This window comes from Xiphias gladius, chromosome 1 (genome assembly GCF_016859285.1).
Source record: "Xiphias gladius isolate SHS-SW01 ecotype Sanya breed wild chromosome 1, ASM1685928v1, whole genome shotgun sequence".
NCBI classification, from domain to species: Eukaryota; Metazoa; Chordata; class Actinopteri; order Istiophoriformes; family Xiphiidae; genus Xiphias; species Xiphias gladius.
In genome coordinates this window covers 28,778,772-28,802,000 of record NC_053400.1, presented here as the reverse complement: position 1 = coordinate 28,802,000, position 23,229 = coordinate 28,778,772, and the positions used below count along the sequence as shown (strand labels likewise).

Genomic DNA, 23,229 nt, shown 5'->3' with positions numbered 1-23,229 from the left:
TTCTGGTGACTGGTACCTTGTTTGTACAGCAAATAAAAACTCCTTTCTGCCAGCATAAGGTATGGATTGAAATGTGTCCGAAAAAGTGCCGATATCATACTCCACGTTTCGGTGTGCCAGTACTGAAAGAAATTTTTTTTTTTTTTTTTTTCGATTCCTTACTTTAAGAAATATGAAACTGTTTTTCTACAGTATCCTTTTTTTTTTTTGGTAAACACAGGAAGCCAAAATGTCTAAACACAAGAAGCTGCACAAAATTGTTGCCTCAATGCAATACTTTCTAAAATCTGCAAACTGGACCTCAACAGAAATCTGATGTTTAGTAAGTAACAGTACGAATTACAGAGAGCATTTGATGGCAGCTTTCAGCGGCTGTCAATGCTGAAGACACATTTTGATCGGTGCCGAAAAGGCACTGAAGTCTGACACCCAAACCTACTTTGTGCAGTTGTGTTGTTTTGTGTGTCCAAAGAAAAATTCCATTCAGTCTCTGGAACTACAGATAAAAGTAAGATATAGGAGATAACAGATTATTTAAAAAATAAAAAAAAATGTATTAGTTTGTTCAAGGTGAAAAAGTCAAGAATACTGAATTGAATTAGGGCTGCACTAACAATTTTTATTATCGAATAATCTGCTGATTATTTCCTCAAATAATCAATTAGTCTGTAATGTGTTTTTAAAAAAACTGTGGAAATTGTCATCCACAATTTCCTCAGAGCCCACAATGCTGTTTGCTTTATTTGTCGGATCTTCAGCCCAAAACCCAAATATATTCAATTTATTTTCATATATGACAAACAAAAAGCAGCACATCGTTATATCTGAGCTTGGACCAGAGAATTGTTGGCATTTTTGCTTAAAAAACAAACAACCAAAACAATTAATTAATCCAAAAAAAAAAAAAAAAAAAATGGCTGCACATTAATTTTCTGTTGACAAACTAATCAACTAATTGTTGCAGCTCTAAACTGAATGATTCCCCAATGATTCCCTGGCCACATAAAAGATCTCTAACACAAATAAGCCGGAACTTTGCTTAGGGGATATAAAATTAAAGCGCCAAGTATGAAGGTAGCCTTCCTGCTACCGTGAGTTCCTATTAACAAATAAGATGTTACGGGGCTAATGCAGACCGTGGGGGGGGGGGGGTAAGCATCAGATCAGCAGTGTGGGCACAGTGAGCCGAGTTATTTCATGTGTATGCAGAGAGATCCATGACTAAGCACTGAGTGGGAGCTGAGAGTCGGCCAAAGGCTGGAAATTATAACAACCCGCCTCTCTGACTCCTGGTACCAGCATCCAACGCTTCCGGAAGCAAAATGGTCTTCTCTTTACAGCAAATTAGTATTTTCAGCAGGGCGTTGTTTCGCAGATCGCACGAATGACAGTTTAAGTTAAAAACAAATCCTTGTATTGGCACCGAATGGTTGAAAAATGTCACTCACGGTTTTTTTTTTGTTTAGTTTTTAAAAAACGGGAATGAAAATGTATGTATCCCCAACAATATCTGTATTTAAACCACAGTACAGTAACCGACACTGTAATACAGCTTGAGACTGTTTTCACTAAAACAATGTCCAACACGACTCTCAAATTTTAAAGATTTATAGACCCAGTCGTATAACACACTCGCATCTTGCTGCCTTCATGTAATCTTTGTTCTCCGAGTCTCACATCCTTTATTCATTTATTTATTTTTCCCTTGGCTGGCCTGCCAGTCAGGCCCAGACTCGCCCTCCTCTGCCTGCCTCTTATCAAACTCTTTCTTCCCCTCCTGACTCTCCCGTCTCCTCCCCCAGCCCCCACACACACTGCTGTCTATTCAGACGGGTGTGCTGCATGAATGAGTGAGTATGTCTGGGCTCTGTCTGTAGACCATCTGTTATGGTGGCCCCTCTTAGCGTGCTCCTGTTAATTCAATTCTAGGAAGACTTAATTGACAGTGCCGTCGTTTACTTTTCATAGCAGCTGAGCCAATAAAGGAGGCTTCCTGTTTAAAATGTTTACAGGTTCTCTTTTAAAAATGGAAAAACACTACAGAAGAAACTTCTGCATGGAGGGTTTAACTTTGGAGAACAATTGATTTCCCTAAGTATGAATCTTAATCGCTTTAGTTTATTTCAGGACGTGATATCTTTACTTAGCGGCACATTAAACAAAGACTGCTGCCTGGCAAATAAAGCCGATATTTATCACCTGTCCACTACACTCACCGTAAATTGCATTTGGTGAGTTAATGGCCGACTTGTCTACCCAGGGGTGAAATATTTGGAACAGGTCCAGCAAAGTTTTTGTCACCAACATGAGGAAACAGATTTATGCAAGTGCTATAGACGTTGCAGGTTAGCGAAGATAGATGAGGTGTTTCCAGGACTGTTGCTGAAATGCTGAATTGCTGCAGTTTTGAGCACAAACCACCAGTTTTATAATGATATTACCAACCACAGATTCAACCAAAACTTTCATTTGCATCTACCAGTTGTCACTGTTAGTTTTACATGTTATTAGAAATGTTCCAAGAGTAATGTGTTTTAAATAAAGCGTCTGCAGAGGCGGTGTGCTGATGCCTGTAGCATTTTCTCCGGTGTATCCTTATTTGGTTTTCTCTGTAAACCAGGCTGCTGAATATAGTAGCGACAATATAAAATATTGTGCAATGTCATATCCTAGATTTTATCAATACTTCAACAAAGAGTAAAACATTCAAAACAGACCCCAATGTTGCTGATTCAAGTTTTTACAGTTTTTAACAAGCAAAGAAAGTTTTTTAAAATGTCAAATTTAAGTTACAGTCCACGGATTCTTTTACAAGCAGCCAGCTCTGATACAATTACGCAGCCTCATCTCAGCGTGAGCTTTCCAATTCTCCTGCTATCGGCGCCCAAGCGTGTCACAATGAAACAATCGGCGTTTCGGTTGACGGTCGGCTCGTGTGCAATACTGCTGCTCCCTGCTGTTCGCCTGGATCATCTGAATATGTTCGGACTACAGGCAAATCCCATCCCAGCCTTTCATTTCAATCTTCGACGCGACCGCCCACAATCAGACTGTAAATAAAGTTCTCAAAAGCTGATCCGAACTGGACTTCAAGCCGCACTTGCTGTCTATCACATCTGACTTGCCGTCAACGCGTACTTCGGCAGTGAGGTCTCGAGGTAACAGGTGTGTGGAACGCCAGGCCACTGGATAAAAAAAGAGAAAACTAAATTCTACACGCCATCTTTTGATCAGAGTCAACAAGCATCTCAGGAGCTACCGCCTAAGCTATCAAAATTCATTTTCAAAAACCTTTTTATGCTTTTCATGGCATTCCCACAGAAATCGCTCAGTTGAGGTGGGAAGCCACACAGACCCTGATTCACCCCATTAAAAACAAATTACATTTCCAAGTGTGAAATGCTTCTGCTGTTTTTCCTTAAGGGTTAATGTTTTATCCAAAAAAAAAAAAAAATAGGGCTGCAACTAACTATTATTTTGATTACTGATTTACCTGTTGAGCATTTTCTTTTCAACTCTCTATTGAATGTCTAAAAAATAGTTGAGAAAAAAAAGGTTCATCACAACTTCTCAGGTATCAAGGAGACATCCTCAACTATCTCCTTTACATTCAGTTCAAATATTCAGTTTCCAATGACATAATACCGAGAAAAGTAAAGAATTATCTCATTTGAGGAGCTGGGACAAGAGAGTGGTTAATTTCCTCACCATTTATGCTTGAAAAATCTTTGAAATGATTCACCAGTTATCAAAATACTTGCGGATTATTTTTCCTCTCGATCGACTAATTGATTTTGAGGTGGTCTTTACTTCAGGGCGAGGTGGCCCACCTCCGTGGGGAGAGCCTACTTTTGCTAGTCCGGACTTGGAAAAAACAGGTCCTCCGATTCGGACGCGAGCATGCCAGACCTTTTGCTGCCGCGGTGAGCAACATCCTGTCGTGCGGCGCGACAAACTGGGACCCAGTTCTGATTCGAGTGAGTCGCGTTTTGAAGTAGTCTTTCAGTCTTTTAACCCCATTCATCGTTCTGTTATGATGAAACGTTTTGCAAGCGAAATGTGTGGCTCATAGTGACCTGAAGGTTCCCACGGTCACATCTTCAGATTCTCTGCTTTTGTGTGACCAGCGGTCCAAAACCTAAAGTTATTCAATGAACACACATCTGACAGAGAAGTGCAACAAATCCTCACATCTGGAGAACACGATATCTGCTCGGACGATTAGCTTACAAAATATTTCATTATATCGATCGGGTAACTGATTAATCGACTTGTGATGGCAGCTCTTGTAAAATGCGACTAAAACACAAAAGAAAAAGGATACAATTTGATGGTTATTGGAAAGTATATTACCTAGCACCGACTACAGGGAGGAGTTCACCTAGCATTTCCACTGTAAATCACAACTGTGTCCTAGCAGCGGCTCATCTTTTAACACCACTAGAGACTAACGTCCTCTTGCGGTTTGTAAGAGCCCACAATGACCACCTATAAGCCCCGTTTGTTTTCGTTACGCACAATAACCTTCGTTATGTATTCATTTATCGGAGTATCCACGCAGATAAATCAAGAGTTTGGTACGTTTTCAACTAAGCGCATCTCCTGCGCCGGTGTAAGCTAACGCTAAAGTTACTGTCCCGTTGTGCTGCTGTTGGCGCTGTAACTATGCGGGGGGGTAAAAAGGGCCTGTTTTTAAATCAAAAACCACCGACTTTTCAAAACCACAACAGCCCGATAAAAACCAAGCCCCCGCGGGGAGCTGCGAAACGCTTCCGCCGTGTCGCAGAAGACGAGGAATAAGGCTGCCTCGTCCGGCCAATGCGGCATTACGAGCAGCGCAAGCTAACACCGACCACTTCCTGCTCTCACGTACCTGCCGTTTCTCCGATCCTCTTGTCGGTATGGAGAGACGAAATTGTGAGCGTGTGTTAGTGTGTGTGTGTGTGTGTGTGTTTGAGGAGGGGGGGTGGGGACAATGATCCTAGATGTCGGCTGTTTTCATTCCACTTTCCTCCGGATTAAAAAAAAAAAAGAAACGTCCGCGACGGCCGAGCGAAGCTGGAGGGCAGGAAAAAAAAAAATCAGAGCTCCGAGCCCAGGAACCGAGACAGAGGCAGGAGCTGCTGCTGACTCCACCCGGGCCACCTTGCACATGTCTCGACCTTTTTTTTTTTTTTTTTTTTTCTGTCCCGGGGCAATGCTTTCTGCTTCCCCTTCACTGCGATACGAGCAGAAGAGCATGCATGTTATTTTTTCTTTTTTATTTATTTATTTTTTTTTTTTTTAGGGATTTATGTGCACTTTTAGACCCTTTAAATCTGGCAAGACTGATCAATCCGAGCAATTGATTTATTTTTTATTTTTTTTTAAATTCCCATCAGCATTTACAGGTGTTTTCATTTAGTCCATAGAAAGAAAACTTATTTTCTATTCAATTTTAGCTAAAAAAAAAAAAAAAGTAGAAAGTTAATTTACCATTCTCAAAAGGCTTGTCCAAATCGTTGTCCAAATAGCACATTAGAAGTAGGTTTTTTTTTTTTTAAAGTACGTTAATAATAATAATAACAAATAAATTGAGTCATACAAAATAAAAGTATTGGTTGAAGGTAGGTAGATTTTGTTGAAGAAAGTTGAACAGTTCTTTCTTTTAGCCAACTAAAACTGTAACAATGCTTTACCTTTTAAAAACATTTTTTTTCCAAACATGTACTGTGCAAAGTAAGTAAGTGAAGTTGGAAATAATGTGTACTATCTCTTCTTCTTTTCTTTTTTCTTTTTTAAATTAATTATGTGAAGATTTAATAAACAAAAGAACCCTTCAAACTGTACTGTACTACTATAACACGTGCTTCCACTAACCTGGGGGTCCGCATGATGGACCCTTGCAGCCTGCCATGTCGACAGAAGGGGCTCCTCCGGTTGATATTGCAGTTACACATTTCTGACAAGGCATCATTTGTGAAGGGTTTATGAGCCGTAATTAATGGCTCTAGTGCTGGTTAATAAATAGTTTACCAATGCTTTATAGATCGGTCATAAGCCATTATGAAGCTCAACTTCTGGGTTGCCAGACTGTGGAAAATCCTCCTCCAGCATGATACTTTAGTTTTTTAGTTTTTTTTTAAGCTGGCTGTTTAATTCATTACGGAGCCCCCTCTAATGGACTGTTTGGCCACTTGTCATCTGGAAAAGGGATGCAGAACATCTGGACCGAAATCCTTTCGTAACCTGCTTACTAATATTTATATTAATGTAGACCGCTTTATTAATCATTTACTAACATTTATAGGTGACTGACTAAATTTCGCTGATGGTTTATTACCAATAAAGAACTCCATTATCCTTTATTAATGCCCTACCAACATGTATAAATGCAGACAGAAAGCTTGGAGGGGTCTCCTTGATGAATTGCTAACAAAGTGTCGTGCTGGAGGAGGATTTTTCCACAATTATTAATGGCTTATAACTGATCTATAAAGCATAATTAAACGATTCATTAAACATTGATAAAGCCATTCATTACATTTTATAAAGCCTTCATAATTAGCCTATAAAGTGTTTATGAGCGGTGCCCTATCAGAAAGTGGTTCCCACATGTCATCGTCCCCAAACAACGTCAGACAATCCGCTTACCAAAAACCAGCTGACACTGTTGGTCCCTGGATGTCCACAGCTGCAGGGCAGTTACCACCTTTACCCAGTTGTTAGTAACAGCCTTGCAAGTACTTGACAAGTCAGTACCTGAGTAAATGCACGGTATAAAACGTTAGACATACCTTCCTGTATGGGTTAATGGTGCAGCATATATTTGTGTGTGTGTGTGTGTGTGTGTGTGTGTGTGTGTGTGTGTGTGTGTGTGTGTGTGTGTGTGTGTGTCTGTGTAGCAATGCATATTCACCACTAGATGACGGTGGTTTTCTTCTGGCTCGACTCCAGATATCCTTCCTGGAAGTATTACCGTAATCTTGAATGGAAATGTGACCCGAAAAAAGCCGTGGAAAGAGCTCTGACACTTAGAACCCCACCTAGTTTACTCATACAGCCTCAGCCTGTCGTCCTTTGTAATAAATGCCAGTCCACGGTGGAGAAAAATCCCTTAATTGAACACAATAGCTAAAGAAATGGCTTTCACAACATTATTTTTTGTCGTTTTTGTTGGTTTACTCAAAGAAGTGGTTGGTGCATGGCAGCAAGAAAACCTTCATATTAATGTCAGGGTTGCAGGAGCAGTCACCAGTACAAGACATAGTGTAGTAAACAAAAGATAAGTTAAATAAATCAAAATGAATAGCTCATACAGAGGAGCTACTACATCTCCTAGACTCATTGGATACACTCTCTACCACCGCATCTGCCCAGTATTTCAAATCGGGAGCTCACAACATTATTCTGTAATACCACATTCAATCATAGCTGCACTCTGCTGCCATTTCGGTGCATGTAAACAAAAACTAACCACAATTCATTGAATGTCATGACTAAAATACTGTGCCTGTCTATTAGAGAAGTGTGTGTGTGTGTGTGTGTGTGTGTGTGTGTGTGTGTGTGTGTGTGTGTGTGTGTGTGTGTGTGTGTGTGTGTGTGTGTGTGTGTGTGGGGGGGTTGGTACAGACCTGTTACTAGGACAGACACAAGCTGTCAATCTGTGCAGCATACTGTGTTGTCGGCGGCCACATGCATCGTCAGGAGAGATACGTGCTACTTCGGCCTCCGAAATCAACCTTCATTTACAGGTACACACACACACACACACACACACACACACACACTGTCGCGTTTTGGCAGCAGTTTGACGGTAGTAGTTGAAATTCTGAGAGAGTATACAGGGAGAATATATCATTTCTGTGTGAAGCAGCAAGCTGTGAGGGAGTTTCCTAAGAAGATTAAGTACCGAGAACTAAAAGCTGGAAGCAACCTGACAACAACAAAGGCTTTTTAAATTACACCACTGTTCTTGTCAAAGGAAAATGAAATATCTGGCATATTTTGATAAAGTTTTATAAACAGAAAGTGGAAATTGATGACACAAGGTGTCTCCAGAGCACTGGAAAACCTTGAACAAGATGTTTTGCCTTTAACACTTTTGTCTGGTATTACTTCCCCATTGTTTATATACGCTAGTTATCTCGGTTTTGCAAAGGGGCCAGTGGGGCTGCTAACCCAGAATCTCAGTGGGACGACTTTCAGGGATAAGTGGTCTCCTGGTCGACGCTCCAGTGTTTAGAAGAAGCTCTAATCTTCCTCACACCTGCCACGGCCGTGCCAAGCTATAAATACAGGGGTCATAAGAGGATCCACCTGGTGTCAGTGTGACGGCGCCCTGTTGGACGGAGATCCTGGCTCACAAGATGCCGGGGGAGCCGGTGCAAAGATTTACAGTACCCACCCGACTAACACTCCCAGTGGCGGCAACAGTAGTGAAAGGGGAGCCTGTTTTCTCTTCAATCCACGGAAAGCGAGTGGAGAAATAGTCTGTTTTGATACATGGATGAAAAGGGGTACCTCAGGGTCTCTTTGTCTTTTTCTGTATTTCTGGGGTATCATTAAATATCCTCACAAAAGGATGCTCCTTTAGAAAAGAAGCTGATTTTCTACTTAACGGTAAACTGTAATTTCATGCTTTAAGTGTCCTGACTTACTTTCATCGTAATCTGTGTTGGAAATAGTTCTGGAGGTTTGAAATTTGATATTTGCAGAAATCTCCCTGGCATTTTTTAATTCGAGGTAATTTTTTTTGTCGTGTTTTAAGGCAAAAGGTAAAAAGGCATCCTCTTGCCTTTATAAGCATACATAGTTTTGGGATTTATTTGTCGAGGTTTTGAGATATCGCCGACAGGCCGAGATTCACGTGAGAGGAAGAAACCTCAGCTGGAAGTATCTCGGAAAGTGAATAAACAAAATATAAACTATCTGAAAGGATAAATACCACTGGGGGTGAGAAGATGTATCTTTGTCTTGCTTTTTTTTTTTTTAATTCAGTTGAACTCGCCGTAAAACCATCTAGCAGGCCAGTCCTGATCATTTATCAGGCACAGCCTCTCCTTAGCGGTTAATTTTTTCTGCCTGTATGTGAAACGTATTCAGTCATCAACGTGCCAGTCCATATTTGAGCCCAGAACGCTGTGACTGGTTTAGGGCAGTGCAGGTTACTCATGCTGCAGTCAGCTTCGCACAAGTTGCTACTAGAGGTGCAAGTCCCTCCCTCCGGGATTCAAAAGTGTGGAGGTGAAGGTTCGTCACCCGCTTCCTCTCAGTCCTTTGGCAGGTTTTCAGCGGTTTTTCCAAAGGTGTTAACAAGGTCGAAAAGGTTGAAAGTTTACTGTTGGTACATGAGGTCCAGCCCTCTTAGAGGAGTGTCAGCACTAGGCAGCTAAATTGATTCATTCCATGTGGCAATTTGTATAATGTGTGGATATGTTTGGCAGGAACAGTATTTTCCTCTTTCAAATCAAGTCTCGGTAACAAAGTGAGAGCTGCACTACACCAAAAATGCTGTTTCTCAGCAGAATACGGTTGTGTCTTCTGTGTCCTTCCTCAGAATCTCTGCTGGATTCATCACGGGCGCTGAAGTCTGACCTGCTTCAGCTTGCCAACGCAGGAGGCTTTTGCCCTCACCGTAGACTGTACTGAGCTGCCGCATCTGTCTGTAAAAATCTGTAAAAATCTGTAAAAATCGACAGCTGTGACATGCTGACATCTGTGATTTCCAGGCGGCTCATCCCAGAACCCGACTCTGTTTCCTGTTTTGAAAGGACTTCAGTTTCTCCCAAGTGAACCAGACTAATTTTGACAACATCAAATGGAGCCCTAATGTTGAGTCCCTTTACACCTCACCTGCAACTGGGAAATCAAAGTGGAGCCCTTTGAACGCCTCGGTGAGACGCCCAAACACTCGGGGCTGCTGCGTGCGGATTGATGTTTCTCTGTAGTGTGTGTGCGAGTGCAGTGCAGCCCTGGATCCATCGTGGAACCAGAGTCCGCCAGGGCGCCCAGCCTTCGGGCCGGAGACGCTCCAGACCAGCAACTACTCTCTGGTGTTGCTGATTCAGCTCAGCCTGCTGTCCTTCGACCTGTTTGTCAACTCCTTCAGCGAGCTGCTGAGGGCTGAACCGGCCGTCCAGCTGGTACTTTTCATGTAAGAAACAGCCACTCACTCAACTTTCAACAGCCAAACAGTATCTTTGACTCAAGGGGAAAACTATTCTGAACAAAAAATAGCCTGCTTTAGTTGTCTGTCCTGAGTTGTTCTGAATGCTGGAAGAACATGAAATAGCATTTACCCTCTTTGTTTCTCTCACACTTTTTTCTGCTCATCTCTTGTCTTCTTTTATTTCACAGTATCCAGGACATCGCCATCCTGTTTAACCTGATCATCATTCTGTTGATGCTGTTTAACACCTACGTGTTCCAGGTCGGCCTGGTCTCCATATTGCTGGAGCGATTTAGAGCTCTGCTAATGCTCTCTGCTCTCTACCTGACCTTTAGTATCATTCTCCATTCCTGGCTTATGGTACGTAAGAGCACAAACAGGCAAAAATACAGTGTATTAACATCTAAATTTGTATGCGTGTCTCTTTTTTCTTTAGCATATGCACCAAACCAGACAGCACAATAAATTGAAATGCATTTATGCTATTTCTATAATATGCTGACAGAGTATCGTTGAAGAAAAAAAAAAAAACGACTTTAATAAAGAGAAGAAAAATCTCACAAACTATATTAAATTAAGGTAAAATGTGACTGATAGAAGAACAATATGAGATGAAGAAAATCTGCAGGCCTCCAGATTTTGAATTGAATTGTACAATTTCCCCATCAGTCTGGTTTTTATTACTAAGGTAGAAGTAGTGCATAGTGTTTTTCACCCTTTATAGATTTTAAATGAAATCAACGTGACCATTCCTGTTTTCTATATAATCTTTTCAGAATCTGCGTTGGCTAAACACCAACAGATTTATTTGGACAGACGGCCTCCAGGTGCTGTTTGTGTTCCAAAGAGCCGGTAAGATGACATAGCCTACATTATAAATCACTGCTTTCACTAGAGCTTTGTTTAGCACATCAAAAATCTGTCTCTTCAAAAACTAAAAAAAAAAAAAAAAAGGAGGTAGATTCTTATTTACATGAGTTTTAATTGTACTCACAAACTATCCTAAACAAAACAAGAGAAGCAGTCATGGCAGTGCTGATTTAAACTATACTTTAGATTGGAGACAGGCTCAGTTTACGGGAGCTACAAGAGAATGATATGATGACAGAGAAAAGACTTGTCAGAAAACAGCAGGGCTTTTGATTTCTCTCAGCTGAACTGAAGAAGCAGGAGACAATCCATGGAGAATTTTTCCCTCGGAACAGGAACATTTACTAGAGAGTGAGTGCTGCTTTATCCACAGGTTGCTGTCACCATGCCACCTTAGTGAATCACCCCCTCTTGCACCACCACCACTGTTTCTATGTGACCTTATGTAACACTTCATTCTTGTTTAAGACTCAGATTGACCAACACGGTATTTCAGTATAATTATCACAGAAGGTGACTGACAGAAATCTTATAATAGTGTGCTCCGAGGTTTTCTTGAGTGTGTTAGTCCCTCCTCTATACCAACAGCCTCCTGGCAATGGTCTCACATGTGGTGGTGATTTTCATTCATGTATAAGCTCATAAGTGGATGAAGGGCTTTATTGTCAGGTTGTTATTGTTCTCTGCAGCTGATCTTTTATCAAGTATGAGAACGTACTGCAGCCGTACTTTATTTGTCTGTTTTTTTTGTCGGTTACATCTTGTAAGACCCACTCAGACAGTTACTCTGTGTGTAATTCTTGACAATTGTCATGTTTTGTGCATTTATCTTTTACGTTATCATTGCTCTGGTAATGGAGATTGGTTTTAACTGAAGTGATTCAGTTTGATGGATTTCCTAACAAGTAATGAAGTTTCAAATTTATTTGCAATTGATGTTCATCACGTAATTGAAAGCTAATGCAGCAGTTGCTTAATTTTTTTTTTTTTAAAGATTTTTTTTTTAGCATTTTGCCTTTATTTGATAGTTGACATTTTAGCAACTAAACATTCTTATTAGACATTCAACAGGAACTATGCATTTCATTTGGTTTTTCATTTTTATGTTGTGGATGTGTTGCATTGCTGACTTCTAATTCAAAGCACTGTCCTCCATTAGTTGAAAATTTGACTATTTATGCGATGGATGGTCGGATTCTTTTTAATATAAGAGCGTCCAGGACAGAAACAATTTATGGGACCAGGATAGTCTCATTCAGAGCATGATGAAATTGATGAAAAGGTGGAAACAAGTGTATTTTCTGTATATTTTTGCTTGTATGTATGTTAAACCCCCTCACATATAGTATTTTCCTGTTCACAGCTTCTGTGTTGTACTACTACTTCTACAAGAGGACCTCAGAGTATCTGGGTGACCCTCGCCTCTACGAAGATTCACCGTGGCTGCGAGAAGTCTTTGCTCGAGTTAGACAGTGATCTCACTGCAGCAGAGCACGATGCCAAAGAGGCCAGAACTAGTGTAAAGATGGCACAATAAAATAAAATACCCATATGGAAAGGAAACGTTACAAATGATACAAAGTTTACATTTGAAACTCCATAAAATTGGAAAAATTGGCCACGTCAATACAGTGTTTTTTAAAAGTACAGGGAGTTCATTTAAAATACATTTGCAGTAAAAAAACCAATTACATATTGTGAGCACTAATTTCCAAATTTAAAATAAGAAATACATTCTGGCCTGAAATTTATGACTTGCAACACTTTATTATAAATATAACTGACAGGAAATACAGCCAAAAAGGAGGATTGTGCCAAAATCTGTTAAGATTTTTCAGAATAGCCAGGCCAGAATGTCTCAGGAGGCTTGTTTTAGTGTTTAGATGATAAAAATTAATGAAAAGTGAGATAATGATTTTTTAAGGTATTGTTGATACCAGTCACCACATGCCCTTTTTTCTTTTCTTTTGTTAATGCTGTACATTTTTAAAAAAGACCATATTGCAGTTGTTTTATATACATTTAAGACTTTGTGTTGCTTTGAGTTTGTTTGTACTGTCAATATTGAACAGGGCTTAACTTTATTATGACTTGGCCACTTATCGATTTCCACTGTGTAAAATCTGACCAATCGTGCATCTCACAATAAGTGTTAATACATATAAATGGTTAAAATACAATAAAATGTCTTTTAAAGTGTTGGTGATGTGATTTAAAGCCCTGCTTCAGAGCTTGTTCCAAAGCATGAAACCAGATTACTGAAGCGGAGCTGATTCTTCAGCTCATTGAACTCGTTGAGGAGTGACTCCTTCTGCAAGTTGAACTGTATATCAAGAAAAGAGAAAAAGTTTTTGTGAGACGGGAGTGAAATGAAAACAGAAATATGTCTTTCAAATAGGTCTTCAACAACGGCAACAAATTTAGTCAAACAAATACATTATGACAACATTAATCACAAATACAGAAGCCTAGATTTGTTTGTGTGACCACAAAACAAAAGAAACGAGGAAATTGGTGAAACCATTTTCTCTTCAGTTAAAAAATTATCATATGCTGCCTCAAGAATTCCTGCTTTTTCTGACTCAAGGTGAAATCTTAAAGCTTTGTTTAATATAGAAACAAATGAAATTATTGGAGGTTTATTTTTTCACTATAGAACCTTTTCTTAAATATAGTATCATTGATACAATAAATCAATAACTTTAAAATCGAAATCTTTAAAATCAACATCACTCACACCACCAGACACCAGACTAACTCACCCTTATTGCATATTTATAAAACTGCTCTGCTTCCTCTTCTCTGCCAGACTGAAAACAAAGGGTTCATCACATGGTTAGATCAGTTCCTTGTGGCCTGCCTGGAAACATCCAGTTGTACACAGTGAAAAAGTGAATCATCATTTAACTTTGTCCCAGTTCAGAGGCTGCATTCCAGGTGTGTCCTTCGCTGGACCTGAGGGATACAATAAACTTGCTTTTCTGGAGCGTGGGATACTAAGGACCAAAGGATAAACAGGCTGTGCCCCACATGTTTGGGTAAAAAAAGACTACATTTCTTGGTGACATTTTTCTTCATAAGGAGAATCTATCGGCCCATTGTGCCATATTCTGTCATGAAATATAGACTTTAAGGGAGCCGCAGCCTGAACTGGGACGCGGGTAGTGTGTTTTCAGAGTGTCATCATCACTCACCCTGAGGCAAATCAGAGCCAGGTAAGCCCACACCTCTGCATTCTGGTTGTTCAAATGGTTGGCCTCAGTAAAAGCTTCCTCTGCTACACACAGCTCCTCCAGCTTCACAGACAGACACATAAAAACACACATTCAAACACAACCGAGGTTCACCTCCTTTCAAAGTCAATGAAAAAATATGGCTGCCAGCAACTCTTGTTTGCTAGCAAGGTACTCCCTAATACTTCCAAGATTAGTACTTAAAACCTGCACCGCAGTTGGACTGTGATCCTTGTGCCTATGGGTTACCTCCAATGATGACTGCCCCTGTTAGTACATTTTAGCAATTTTACATTTTTATTTCTACACTCAATCAATAGACATGACAAATTCGGAGCTTAACCGAGGAGCTTAATCAAGCTTAACTGAAATATATTTTCAGGTTGACATAATTTCCATCATTGTTGTGGAGGCGGAGTTTTACCCAGTAACAGGCGGTGCCCAGGCCCAGCCAGGTCAGGCAGGACGGAGACTGCTCACAAGCCTGCAGGTAGACCACTTTGGCTTGCTCAAACTGAAGGTTGAAAACACAAAAGTAAGGGACTTACTTACACTGCATAAGTTAGAGGCTTGACAAAGATGTTTTATAATTATAATGATGAGCTTTAAATGTATATTCAGTGATAATAACTTTAATTTCTGCCTGGTTTCTACAGCACAGTGCTGTTTTATTCATTTGAGACACTCAAATACTTTATACATATTCAAATCTAACAAAACAATATCAGCTTGATCATAATTGTGCTGCAAATTAAAAACTTGTCTAGTAAAACACATTGTTCCTCATGACTTCTTGGGTAATTTTGCTATTTTAGAAAAAACTTACTTTGACTAGAATGCTTCATTATAGTAGATCAGAGTTTCTAGTTTTTCTCAGATGCATGGGAGCCCCAGCGGTGGTTAGTAAATTAAGAATGACTGGTGAACTCTCTAGCCTTTCTGGAAATGCACCAATCGCCTCCCCTGACTCCTCAGTAGATACAGTGCACATGAGCACACTGTCTGAGAGATCAGACGACAGTGAAGCTTGTCTGACCTTCCCCTGCTGGAGGTAGATGGATCCCATGCGGAGGAGGACAAGGTGAGAGTCTGGTGGCTGCTGCAGGAAGTTCCGGCTCCGCTCGTAGCTCTCCTGGGCATCACTGAATGCCCCTTGCAGGTAGTGACAGTGACCATTCAGAGCCCACGCCTCCGCATCCTGCTCACAGGGTGGAGAGCGTTTCTCGGGTCATCATTCAGAAGAGATGCTAGTTTAATCAGGGTAATTGGTTCCTTACTTTACCACTGCTATCACATTATATCACAGTAATATGATGATGAATGAATACAAGTTAAAATTATTTGTCAGGACAGAAGGTGTAACATTTCTATGCAGTGGCTATAATATTACCCTATTTTATAACTGAATCTCCTAGAAAACTTCCAGGTTTTTGCTGAGGTATTAAAAGGAAACTTTACAATGCAAGTGTGCAGCTGGGGAACACATTCTTTCTAGATCAGTTTCACCAACTTCACCTTTATGTTGGAATATTTCAAACATAATTTCAAAGCCAAAAAGGGGAATCTGCCCATACATATTGATAAAGTGCTTATAGGCATTAAAGAATGTACTGAGTTGTCTGTTAGAGTAGTAACTATAGTGTTAATGCAGAAACTAGGAATAGTAATGCCCCACATCCTAAGTAAAGGTTAAGTAATCTCTAGGGTTACATATTTTAACTTGAAATCTGTAACATTTTTTAATGATATAAGTACTCTATTTATATGTATGGTGGAGAGTGGTAAAATAAAATGTATCACGGAGGCAGACACTCTGCTAATGAGAAACATTATCACTGTTTGTCATTTTCACCTCCTCAGTTTTATGATTTCTATGATTTCAGTCAATACATAACATATTCAAATCCATGTAATCAGGTCAGCCAATTATAATTTTGCCGCACACACACAACAGTGAGGTGAAAGAAGTTCATAAATCCAGCACCAGATGTGCATTTTAGCGGCAGTTTAAATGTGTTCAATTACAGTCTGTGGGCTTTAACAGCTCAGACTAACAGAGCTGTAAAGAAGCAGCAAACCATACATGTCACATTTTCCACAAACTGAGTCCTTACTCAGTGTTGCAGCCAGCGGTCAGTGTGTGAGTACCTGATCGCTGTGAAACAGTGCCTCCTTGAGGCTTGCAGCAGCACTGCAGTAGTCAGCTTTGAGCAGCTGCAGCTTGGCCAGGTGAAGGAGGTAGGAGACACTGCGACCACCTTCTGAACACAGTAGCTCCTGGGACAGAGCATGCTCTGCCATCTGAAAACAGCAAAACAGTGTTAGCTGATGACTGACATTTTCCCATTCTATTTTTGTCGGGACTTTAACTACTGCTGACAATTCCGGTGCCAGGTAGCCACGGGTTTCACTTTATTTCAGCATGTTGAGAAAATAAACTTGCAGAGAGTCTGCAAGAATTGAGAATCAGGTGCTGAACAGCAGACCAAATTCATTTCATCCATTTTCATTACGTCCATGTCTGCTTATAGTTTGTCTTGTGTGTTTGACTTAGGGAAAAATGGATTTAAAAAGGATATGGGTTTTCCACAGTCAACTGTCTACCTCAAGACGTTGTATCATCAATAATAGTCATAAATCACTTATGCCCCATAACACTCTAAACCAAGGGTCACGGAAGACGCTACTGCAGTACTGTAAATTGTAGGATGTTTTTATTTGTATTTGACCAGTGTGATTCAAGGTGGTTTGGCAAACCACCAGCTGCTAAGTGTTTTTACCTGCAGGGCATGGTTCTGCAGGAGGAACTGGACAGCCTCTGTGTAAATGGTGGAGGAAAATTGTGCTGAAACTGATCTGGAGCTGACACTCTGTGCTGAAGACTCGTGCATCTCTGAGTCCGGGTCAACAAACTTTGGGTCTGGAAGAAATACAAAAAAAAAATACAATATTATTGTCAGGTAGCACTGCTGCTTCAGGGACCCATAGTCACTTCCAAATGCACTTCAGGCTGAAGTGCATTGAGAGCTTGTGTAGGACAGACAGAAAAGATAAGACAAGCCTTATTTTCAGGTGGTTGTTGTCAACAGGATGCATCTAAAGCATGTATAGATTAAGACTTCCTTCTCACTGCCTGTGAGATGTTGTATATCACATTTTTATGTACATTTTAGTTTTTTCTGTCATGACAGATGAAATTAAGTGCAAAAACTTGTCTTCTCAAGTGTTTCAAGACAAAAACAAGACATTGAAAATGCACGATTTCTTGCTATTTATGAATTTAGTTCTGTTTTGTATGTGGTTGTTAACAGAACAAACCCAATCCCCATTTACCCTCTCTCATTCACTTGCACAGATTTAATACCAGAGACTCCTCTAGTATTTCTGCTTTTCTCTCGTTCAGGACCCACAGTGGCATTTCTGCTTGCTGCTTGGTTGGTCCTCATGTGGCCAGAGAAAACTGAGATGTCTTTACATTCAGATGAAGGGACAGTACACTCTTCTTCTCTGGGTGCTTTTTCTCATGCTGCACCTCACCTTGATTAACAGTGGGAGACTGAAGTGCAGGAGTGGCTGTCTCCACTTCCTCCAGCTGGTCTTTTTCCTTCTCGTTTTTCTTGTCTCTTTCTTTCTTCTCCTCCTCCCTCTCTGTTTGCTTCTTTGCTTCTTCTGCCTCCAGAAAAGCCCTCTCAGCCAGGATGGTTTCGTTCTGGCTCTGATGGAGCAAACCTTGAGAGCAGACCACGAAACTTGAAATAAGACTATACTGTATATTTCCAAGCATACATCTTTGCTGCTTTGCTGCTCAGGGTAATTTAGGGTCAGATATGAGTTTGTTGGGGGCTAGTATAAATGTTATAAATAACCAAGTTTTTCATGTCTGTTTAAGACTATTTTTGAGGATTTTCTTTAGAATTGTTTGTCTGAATCCACATTTTAAAGACTAAAATTCTGCACTGGAACCAGGCTAATGAATTTAATTTACCAGCTCTCAAAGACAGATTTACGCACCAACCTGAGGCAATGAAACGGCTGGACATATTACTGTATTTAAATGAAGAAGAAAAGGAAAAATGGGTGAAACAATTCAGCCAAATAAAAAAAAAAACATAGACCGTATCATTTAAAGTGTCTTGTGTAGCTCAAACTTCACAAGAGCCTCCATCATACTGGGGGTTGACAACACTCACTGCCTGATATCTGATATTTGACCAAAGAGGGTCAGTAGTAGCAGTCTATATGTTTTCTCCGTTAGCAGCAGGTTCATAGGAAAAATAGCAGTGAGTCAAAATACAGACTTCAACCCTACCCAGCAGCGTCCAGGCCACCACACTGGGCGGGTCTATGTTGGTGGCTCGCTCCAGGAAGGTCTGGGCCTCCTCATAATGCTCAAATGTCGCTGCCAAGACTCCACACATCATCAGGCTGGAGAAACAAGAAATTCCAGACACACATGTCTTGATTCCAAATTCACATTTTTTGCCTCCGTTAGAATATTTCGCTGCCTGTTTAAACGTTACTATTGAGTCACCCTCTGGTGAAAAGTTAGTGTGGTGAGGCTGATTCAACCTTTCCTTCAAAATTGGTTGTGATGCAAAGTTATAGTGTCACACAGTTTCAAATGTAATAAATGACAAGTGAACTAACATCTATAGTTATAGACAATATGTGATGAGTGGCAAGTGAAGAACATCATGACAGGAAGTAAAGTTAATGAGTGTTTAACCACTAATGTTGTTACTATGTTAATTAGCACTGATTAGGAGCAGACAACCAGAGAACTGGAACTATGTTTGAGGTGTCCTGTTACACGATGCCAAAAGACTCCTGACTATTCTATGGTAAGTGATGGATAAATAATCATGATTTACAGTAGATACACTCTGGACTTCAGTGTTGAGCTCATGGCTCTCTTTTAAGACACAATCATGCAGCCCTAAAAAACAGGAACCACTTGTTTAAAGTTTCATAGTCTGTAGATATTTTATGTTTTTAGTGTAACTGGAGCATTTCTAACCTGGACTGATGTGCCTGCTGGATGGACACGGCATCATGGAAACACTCTCTAGCCTTCATGTAGTCTCCGGTCAGCATGTAGAGGCTCCCCCACTCAAACTTGTGGGAGGGCTCACTGGGATGCCTAACCACTAGCTGCAGGAAAATAAATACAAAATTCAGTGGCTACTCAGTTTTACCAGCTAGAGTCATAATCTGCATATAGATTATCATTAATCAGAGCTAGACATGAATTGTGGCCACCTCCTGCAACAAACACACACACACACACACACACACACACACACACACACACACACACACACACACACACACACACACTCCAAAAAAACACTGATATGCTCCAAGGATAATAGACAAATAGAAGCCAGTTTGTAAATTACGGCATTCATTTCAATTTACAGGTCTGAAAACAGTAAATAAATGGCCGTCTGTGATTGACTGTCGAAGCTGCTCTGTTTTACTTATACCAGCCTTTTTCATGAGTATAGTTATGACTAAAAGAAGTTTTTCAGCAAGTTTTCTTTCTCATTTATTGTGAGTGAAGAGCAGAGGTATTAGGAAAGGCAAGCATGTTATTGTACCTCTTGGTAGTACTGAACAGCCTGCTGATAATCCCCTGTAAGCTGAGCCTCCCTGGCAAAATGTCTGAGCTGAGAAGAACTCAACTGGATCGTATCTGGAGAGTCATCATCGACGTCATCTGAATAAATCTGGTGAGGAGAGGATGAAAATGAGCAGAAATATATGGTAAATATATAGTATATACTATATGTGTGTGTGTGTGTGTATGTGTACCTTGTTGAGTGCTATGTGCATCTCATCCACCAGGAAGACATAGAGCTTGCTGACAAAAGCCTTTAGCTCCTGAGGGTCAGTGAATGGCTCTGTCCTCTGCATCTTGTCACGTACAAGCCTCACCACTGCATGCTACACACCAGAAATGCACATAGACAAACCCACACACACACACACACACAGACACTTATGTGGTCAAATAGTGACAGAAGAGCCACTTCCCCTGGAAAAAAAAACAGATCCATTCAGAAAGACTAGTTTCAGGGTTCCTGCAAGTTTCATCAGTCCACCTGGGATGTTTGCAGTTGTTCTGACCTTCATCTGTTCCTTGAAGGCGAAGTATCTCCCAGAGACATTGAGCGTTCCCATCAGCTGAACCTTCATTTGCTCCCAGCTGCAGTCGTTCAATGGCTTGCATCTTGCTTCAAACAATTCTTTATACTGGTCTGAAACATGGGTCACCACATTGCCTACCTGCCTATGGAAGTAAAGCACTGCCTTCAGGAGCACATGCCAATGGAGAGAATTCAGAAAGTAAGCAACTCTCCACTGATGTGTGGTTCATTTGTGTGTGTGTGTGTGTGTGTGTGTGTGTGTGTGTGTGTGTGCGCGTGTTTATATAACTGTGTCTGTATTTTACTCTTTCTGCTCTGCTAGGACCCGCTGGAGGGAGAGGTCTGGGTCGGATCAGTGCTTTCACCCTGCAGGAAATAGAGACACATTTCTCAGCGCATTCTTACCCGTTAGTGTTTCACAGTCAGTCAGAAACCCAAGGGGCAACGACCAAATGTTATTGACCAGAATGAAATTATGTGTGAATCTGTCAGTATTAGAACTTGCACCTTTTAATGAGTAAGAGTTCATGTTAATGACCAGTTGGCTTCAGAAGTGAACAATTTCTGAAATCTCACAAGTGTTGATGGCTCAAGGCCACAATCGAGAAACAGTGTAACCAATGGAACCAGGTCAAACTCAGAGGAATTATGTGACACATTACCTTCTGGCCAATTCCTCTGGAGATGTTTTGGGTACCAGCGGTTTTTCCAAGGCTATCTCAATGATAATATAAGTTCTGGCCTCCACATACATCTGTCATGAACAGGAATAAGGTGTTAATATGCTGAACGCTTTCCAAAATATTGCATAACAGCAAGCACGTAAACTGGATATAAGTTTATAGCATATTACAGTATTAAGGATGTACATTAGAAGTTTAAGTTTGTATTGATATTGCTGCTGGTCTCACTGCATCTGTGTTAAACTGTAACTACAATCACAGTTTCCAGTAAACGATGCCTATTGTGTTTGTGACTCATTAATGCTGAACGGAGTTGTGCTGCTGTTTAGTGGAAACTTACATTTCCCTCTGTATTGACTTGCAGCTCAGTTTCACTCAAGCTGTCGGCCATGCTGTCAGCTGCAGCCATCCTGCTCTGATTGCCAGGTTGCTGACGAGATGAAAAAATATTATATTAAGGTTCAACCTTCACAAACACAACCTGTATATAAAATTTAGAGACTTCCAAGGTTATACTCGTTGAAACTAAAAGACTTAAAACTGATGTGTTTCTCACTGCTGAAATCCTGGTGAAATCATTTATGTAAGTGGTAAAAAAGAAATCAACCACTGAGTTTTGCTGATGTTGGAAAGCTTTCAAAAACTTTTAAGGACTTGCTTTACAGTTTATATTTTATATGATTTTCCAAGTCCCTGTAAATTCTGTTAATTAATCTTCTATGTAAAAATGAATCTGTTGTCCTAGTCCTGAACATTAGGACCTTTCTGACCTTTTTGGCTGGTTCCTTTAAATCCTTGGCTCCCTTGTTGCCTCCATCCAAGTTCTTCCCTGCCTTTGATTTGTAAGAGCCTGCAGCTGAGCTGGTGCGAGCTTTGATCTGGTTGGCTGCAGCCTTGGCCTGCTCCTTTAACACACTGACACTACGCTTGGCCTTTAAGCACAAGATAAATTTCAAACTTTCTTTAGTAGGGGCTTAACAGTGCAGACACCATGGGAACAGTATTAGGGTTATTTAGTAGACTATTTTCAGTTAAGTCTTTATTTATCTATCGCACATGACACACCACGGCTGTGCAGTTTGATTCCTATACATTATACATCCCTGTGTGAATTTATGTGACCTTGTTAAGCAACTCGGCCTCGGAGAAGGGCTGAATGCTGTACGCTCCTCGGATGTGGCTGACTCCAGGATACAGCAGCCGCCCCATGTCCACAAATGCCACACCATGGAAGGGGATCTCTGGGTTCTCCTGAGCTAGCTACACACGTACATACATACACACACACACACACACACACACACACATTGTCTTTCAGTACACATGAACACTTTCTACCACTGACTGGATGAACTTGCTGGTCTGTCATTGATCTTTCCTTCCACTAAACAAGGAAGGTGCTCTACAATGTAAACTACTAAGACAACTAGTAAACTACTAAGACATCACATTAGCTTTGGTTAAACTTGAATGCAATTTTTCATGTAAAGACTGTCACCTGCTTGGTTTCTACTGCCTTTCCAAGCGGAGCTAACAACCTCATGATCTCCACCGGCCACAGTCTGCTCTCAGTAATCCTCTGTCGTAGCCTGAAATTACAGTCAACATTGATACACATATTTTCATATCTTTTTCTGTGTCTGTATCTCTCTGTTTGTATTTGTACTTGTATTATTTCCACAGCCAATGCAATTCACTCACATGCATTCTGATATTCTTCTTTATCTATGTCATCATATCATCTATGTTTCTTTTCTTTTTTTGATTTTCTATACCATCATTTGACCAGTTTTCTTCACAGGGATTTGACTTTTAGTCTACGTATTAAACCTGTTAACTTCAAAGTAACACATTGCAGAATGCCAGGTTCACTGTATGGCCCTGAGGTAAAATCCGTGGGAAGATCAAATGACTTCCTGATTTCCTTTCCATTTTGCCTGTAATACACCGAACGAGGGAACCAAGTTGTCAAGTACACTCTGCTAAAATCCTGAAATGTCGTTATTTTGTAACAGCTCTTAAAAATACAGATGTAGTCCTAAGAAACTGATAACTGATTTTCCCTTTCAAGAATAATCATGGGGAACAGGTAGCATGATGGGCAGAGAGGAGGAGGAGGAGTGACTTGTGTGTGTAGCTGACCT

The 23,229-nt window shown here is 40.5% G+C and overlaps 3 protein-coding genes across 4 annotated transcripts in view; 1 reads left to right on the top strand and 2 right to left on the bottom strand.

Moving 5' to 3' along the window:
• LOC120787360 (CD151 antigen-like) overlaps nt 1–5,151 on the bottom strand; it is a 28,267-nt gene extending 23,116 nt beyond the window's left edge. For both annotated transcript variants that reach the window (XM_040123296.1, XM_040123497.1), the window contains exon 1: nt 4,874–5,151. The gene's annotated coding sequence lies outside the window, so the exon portion shown is untranslated. The remainder of the gene's footprint in view (nt 1–4,873) is intronic.
• A 4,659-nt stretch (nt 5,152–9,810) lies between these two features.
• On the top strand, nt 9,811–12,506 carry LOC120790113 (transmembrane protein 138-like). Its single transcript, XM_040127421.1, has 5 exons — nt 9,811–9,858; nt 9,930–10,135; nt 10,339–10,510; nt 10,927–11,002; nt 12,384–12,506. Exons 1-5 carry the CDS (start codon nt 9,811–9,813, stop codon nt 12,494–12,496), a joined length of 615 nt encoding a protein of 204 aa, XP_039983355.1. The 3' UTR covers nt 12,497–12,506.
• Nucleotides 12,206–22,179, bottom strand: cfap70 (cilia and flagella associated protein 70). The gene is made up of 18 exons (XM_040127410.1): nt 22,149–22,179; nt 21,856–22,058; nt 21,426–21,515; nt 21,065–21,156; nt 20,708–20,768; nt 20,383–20,565; nt 20,068–20,199; nt 19,854–19,982; nt 19,271–19,404; nt 18,563–18,678; nt 17,791–17,982; nt 17,034–17,173; nt 16,402–16,554; nt 15,290–15,451; nt 14,678–14,767; nt 14,215–14,316; nt 13,783–13,830; nt 12,206–13,343 (listed from the first exon to the last, which is right to left on the bottom strand). The coding sequence occupies exons 1-18, from the start codon at nt 22,177–22,179 to the stop codon at nt 13,233–13,235; spliced, it is 2,169 nt and encodes a 722-aa protein (XP_039983344.1). The 3' UTR covers nt 12,206–13,232.
• Between the last annotated feature and the right edge of the window lie 1,050 nt (nt 22,180–23,229).